This window comes from Limulus polyphemus, unplaced genomic scaffold (assembly GCF_000517525.1).
Source record: "Limulus polyphemus unplaced genomic scaffold, Limulus_polyphemus-2.1.2 Scaffold1232, whole genome shotgun sequence".
Lineage (NCBI taxonomy): Eukaryota > Metazoa > Arthropoda > Merostomata > Xiphosura > Limulidae > Limulus > Limulus polyphemus.
Window position 1 is genome coordinate 100,226 of NW_013666842.1, and position 5,917 is coordinate 106,142.

At 32.9% G+C, this 5,917-nt stretch overlaps 1 protein-coding gene across 3 annotated transcripts in view; it reads left to right on the top strand.

Annotated features, from left to right (window-relative positions):
- LOC106462718 (aryl hydrocarbon receptor nuclear translocator-like) overlaps positions 1-4,196 on the top strand; it is a 75,907-nt gene extending 71,711 nt beyond the window's left edge. For all 3 annotated transcript variants that reach the window (XM_022390042.1, XM_022390043.1, XM_022390044.1), the window contains one exon: positions 4,144-4,196. In XM_022390042.1, coding sequence (XP_022245750.1) covers positions 4,144-4,190 — 47 coding nt within the window. In that variant the 3' untranslated portion in view covers positions 4,191-4,196. The remainder of the gene's footprint in view (positions 1-4,143) is intronic.
- The last annotated feature ends 1,721 nt before the right edge of the window (positions 4,197-5,917 follow it).

Below are 5,917 nucleotides of genomic sequence, written 5' to 3' on the forward strand. Positions count from 1 at the left end.
ATTTTAAAGACAAAGTCTAACAATTGTAAATATATGTTAAAAAAATTTATTTTAATTTCACCAGCGGTGAAATTGAAAAGAGAATCTGTGATGTAGAGGCCTAATGCATTCTTTGATTGGTATTTCTTTAGTTTACTAATCCAAGCTGTGCTGATGAGCCTTGAATAGGCATAACTGCAGTCCACAGCAGAAGATAGGGCCAATCAAAGAATGCATTAGGCCTCTACGTAACAGCTTCTCTTTTCAATTTCACCTCCGGTGAAAAGGAAAACAAATCTTTAACATATATGTATACAATCATTAAACAGTTGGTCTGCTGTATAATATCAAATAATAAATTCAATGAAATGCCATAACATTATTCACTTACCTAAATTTATTTAGGTTACTATATGATGAAGTAAAACAGACTCAAAACCCCATAGATAAAAGTCTCATAATATTCTTGAAAAACTTGAATGAAATAATACTGTTAATAATTTAAAGCAAATTCCCAATATTCACATTTTGCTTGTTGGTAAAGTTAATACTACTGTCATTATGGATTGTTCTGAGTGCAATAAAATAATATTTTAGTTAAAAAACAACCCTGAATATGTATAATTGTTGAACTGTAATCCCACCCAAAGCAGAGGGAATTATTTTAAAATATTCTTGTTGGAACTAAAGAAACTTATTAGATAACTGACACTATCTATACCTTACTTAAACCTTACAGTTCATGTACACCACATTTTTGACTGAAGACATCTCATCAAGTATATCTTTCTTTTCTCTTTCAGTCTATGAACACCACAATTTTAACTGTAGACAAAATTACTTAGTGACAATATGTATACTCATCTTGGTCTTTCCAGTTTAAATTTTAAGGCCTACCCATGAAACTGATTGTTCCATTAGTTGCATGATATCCAGTTTTTAAAATTTTTAATTTTAGTTGAAATATCTCGCATGTTTCATTTTCCCTGTATGTGACTAGAATACCATCTTATTATGCTATAAAATATCACAAAGAGCAAGGGTATCCAACTGATGAATCAACTTTAAAATCATTATAAGTAAGAATGTAAGTACAGTCTATTTAATTAGCAGTACTTACTACTGGGTTGATTACTAGCTCTGTTCTGTGTAGGTAGCTTGCTTTGAACAGAATTTAGTATTAATTATACGCTGAATTAATACAAAAATTGATAAAAGATTAATTCAACTATTCCACCACCCCCACTCCTAGTTAGTTTTTCACCAGTATATGTATATCAATGCCTTTTGTAAAGTCTTTGCTGTTTGCTTTGGAATACATTACTTATGATACCTGGTACCTGGTTGAGCTCTGACATTATTGAACTTTGCCACTATTAATACTAGTTTTCAATTTAATGGCCTTAATTTCAAGGGGTAAGGATGAAGAACCTGGTTTCTGCTAATTTATGTATGATAAAAGTTTAAGTCAGTGCCCTTTATCTCTACACTTCTGTCTTTTTTTTTACTTCCACTGGCAACAGTTTAGAAGATTCTGTCTCTTTGATCACATCAACACTATTCATCCAAGCTTTCAGTTTACTAAAGAAGATGAATTAGATCAACAACTTTCTTTTTTTAAAATAGTTTAGTTCATCAAGTTTTACCTAAACTTACATGAATTTGATTCTACATTGGGGTCCTGTGTTATGCTTGCACTCAAAAATTATCCACTCTCCTCTACAATGCTGCTTTTTTTATAGCAAAAATGATTCATGAAGAAAAAATTAATTAATTAAAATCTTGTTTCATATTATACAATGGATTTTTTGAACCTTTGAAGGATGATGTAATTAACAAATTTATGCATAATTATTTTGAAAAAAAATGCTTAAATCAGAGTAAACTAATTCCTTCTTCTGTTCTAACATATCTCATGTCTCGAACTCTGAAAAATACTTGGTTCAGGATAGTAAAAAAACTTAAACTTTGTCATGTTATATTTAAACCAGGTCAGAAATTAAACATTTCTTTCAAATAAGTATTCCAATTCCAATTAATGTGGTTCTATTTACAAAATGTGCACAGGGTCATTTCATTAAACCGATATTGGAGAAATAATGTTGACTATAATTCTGAATTTATCACATGTATCTTCAAAGACAGTATGTGGCCAAAACTGAAAGGAAGATATTTTATCTTATATGATGAAATTCTATTGTATTATCCCAGTTTTGATTGTTAAGCCAATATATGTCCCTATGTGATTAGCAACCTTTGGGCTGCTACCAGTATGTGTGTGTGCATTCCATAACTTTCACTAAATGTTTTGGTTGATGGAATAAGCCCCATAATGAAGTTTCAGTGTACAATACTTTTTGAAGTAAGTGTGGATTGAAGAGGGATTGATTTCAGGACATCCAGTGGTCTTTCATTTTTTCAGCACAGTTGATGTGGGTACAAGTAAGAATCAGAAGTAAATAGACACCTAGAACATGTAAAATGTACTTTTTATATTCTGCAAGAAATAGACCAACAGAGGCATCATGCCTATCATGTTGTAATGCCTTGTGGCTGACACTTTAGTTTTATGTAAAACATACCATACTCTGAATGAGAGTATTATTTTGAGATACATTATTCCAGCTTCAAAGAGGACATCTTTGAAGGGCTAGAACTCTGCTGGGTTGAGAAAAGATTTCCAAAGAGTGACATCCATCAGGTACTAATGTGTTTGATTGGATTTAAAGCCCACTGTTGAGTCAATCTGAGTAACATAGATTCCTCAGTTATCCACTGGTACACTGAATCGTGCCCTCAACATATTGAGCTGTTCTGTAACTTGGAGCAAGACTGGAAGAACAAAACTGATTCCTTCACTGTCACACAAATATCCTTGTGTTTCATTCTTTACTGCAGCTGTTTATGAGCTAAATTAATTTGAGGACCTTCTCCAGATTTACATGCATTCACTGATTGGTGCAGCATCTGGAAAGCTTATTGCTTTTGTCAGAAAGATGTTGCCAACTGAAAACAGTGGTTTGTACCAGGAAGCTCTTTTATACTATTCCATGCTGCAAAGATAATGTTTTATCATCAACTGTCAACTAACTCATTAGAGCATCCTATCCTTATGTTCTAGCCTGCCTGGATGAGCTGGTGACATGGTTTTCTGAGTTGCTTTGAACAGCACATTCACTTATAAGGAGATTTATTGCTGTATAGATGTTGTCTGTTTAATATGACATGCCTATCTATACCACCAGTACTTGTATCCAAATACCATTTCTCTTTGAAGTTCTTTGAACTCCAATTTAGCTTTTTCTAGGCAACAGTGCACCATATGATTCAGTGGGATATCAACCAGAGATGTGTGCTATCCTGGTATTTATGATAATACCACGTACTCTTTATTGGATGTAGAAAAACTTTATATTAATCAATTTTCTTGACCATCCATGTAGATTAACTTTAAAAAAATCATACATCTGAACTCATTCATGATGTTAAGAAAATATGTAGGTTAAAAAAATCAATTGAACACAAAAATACAAAACTATAACCAGAGTGCTTTTGCAAGTGCTTAGGTTATATGGTTTTGTATTTATACATACATCTGAAACAATATGAAACCAACAACATGCTAAGATATCTGTTTATTTTTCATGGAGCTTTTGTTAAAATCTGTGTTACTGATCCCTAACTGCAAGCTCAAGGGTCATTGGGTGTTTGTTTCAGGGCTTTTCTGAAAATCTGTTTCTGATCTCCAGCCTTAAGCTAAAATGAATGTTTTTTAGTTGTCTGTTATTAATCACAAGATACAAGTTTTGAGAAGTAAACAACATTATTACTACAAATATATTATTTCAAACTCTTCAGTGGACAAGCTGCTGAATGTAAGGTAGTTTCATTGTTATAACCAGGACTGTGAATTTTGGAAATATCTACAATTTTAGCAATTAGAGATAAAATATGGTGATGTAAAATGCTATGTTCATTTTTCACAGAATTTTGGTTTCTTTGTCATAGATTTTTTGCTCGATAGTGAATATAATATTTAGGATATATACTTAAGAATTTTGAGGATATTTATATAGCCATTGTAATAGATTAATTACTTCACATCCAAATGACACAATTTTATATTTTTTGTAATATATTTGAAGTTTTTTATTTTGTTTACAGTAACAAGTTTACCATCTGAAGAGCCACCTAACCATGATGAGGGATGAGCTTTTACTACAATGGAAATGATCAGAAGAAGTGAACCTCTTGGTTCCAAGAACTTTAGTCACCACCTTACTAGGATCATGATGTATGTTGAAACTATTTTTCTCCTTTGGGGCATCTTTTGTGTTTCCTAATTATCTGTACAGCAATGAAGACAATGTGGTTAATCTTTCTCTGACTTTATCACTGAGCCTGTTTTCTTTAGCTTGTGAATACAAACTTCTTACATATCCTGAACAGCTGTCGCTACAGGGCTCAGGTGCTGTATTTACAAACAAGTGTTGCCTCTAAACACTGCTTTCTACAGCACCATTATATATGTTTCCAACTGTATCAGTAAGAGACTAGTTTAATGTTTCCAGTGAGATGTGGAGATTATTTGAAATTAGTTCAAGCTACTAATGTGTCCTTCCAGATGCTAAGACTTAAAAACTGGTACAGGCTACTAATGTGTCTGACCAAATGCTGAGACTCCTGAAAACTGGTACAAGCTACTAGTGTGCCCATCCAGATGCTGAGACGTTTAGAGACTGGTACAAGCTAATGATGTGCCTATCCAGATGCTTAGACTTTTAGAAACTGGTACAAGCTACTAATGTGTTTGATCAAATGCTGATACTCTTGAAAATCAGTACAAGCTACTAATGTGTCTGACCAAATGCTGAGACTCCTGAAAACTGGTACAAGCTACTAATGTGTCTGACCAAATGCTGAGACTCCTGAAAACTGGTACAAGCTACTAGTGTGCCCATCCAGATGCTGAGACTCTTGGAAATTGGTAAAAACTTATAATGTGTCCAGCCAGATGGAAACTACTACTATATCATAATGTGTCCAGCCAGATGGAAACTAGTACAAGCTATTAACGTGTCCAGCTAAATGGAAACTAGCACAAGCTAATAATGTGTCCAGCCAGATGGAAACTAGTACAAGCTATTAACGTGTCCAGCTAGATGGAAACTAGTACAAGCTATTAACGTGTCCAGCTAAATGGAAACTAGCACAAGCTAATAATGTGTCCCACCAGCTCCAGTGATTTTTTAATTCTGTACAACTGGCTGTGACTTTCATGGACATGAAGGTTTTCTTCGTGAAAAGACTTTTACGTCAATCTTTTGCCATCCTAAGGCTGGTCAACTCTTGTAATAAAGTAAAGCTTAATGCACAACATTGATGCATCTACATATGAAGTTTAACTAACAGTTTTTATAAGGTCAACAATACATCTTCCCAGTGAAGTTTAAGATTTTATAATGTCAATGATACATCTACCCAGTGAAGTTTAAGATTTTATAAAGTCAATGATACATCTACCCATTGAAGTTTAAGATTTTATAATGTCAATGATACATCTACCCAGTGAAGTTTAAGATTTTATAATGTCAATGATACATCTACCCAGTGAAGTTTAAGATTTTATAAAGTCAATGATACATCTACCCAGTGAAGTTTAAGATTTTATAAAGTCAATGATACATCTACCCAGTTAAGTTTAAGATTTTATAAAGTCAATGATACATCTAGCCAGTGAAGTTTAAGATTTTATAAAGTCAATTATAAAATCTTAAACTTCACTGGCTAGATGTATCAAGTCATTGTTACATCTACCCAGTGAAGTTTAAGATTTTATAAAGTCAATGATACATCTACCCAGTTAAGTTTAAGATTTTATAAAATCAATTATAAAATCTTAAACTTCACTGGCTAGATGTATCAAGTCATTGTTACA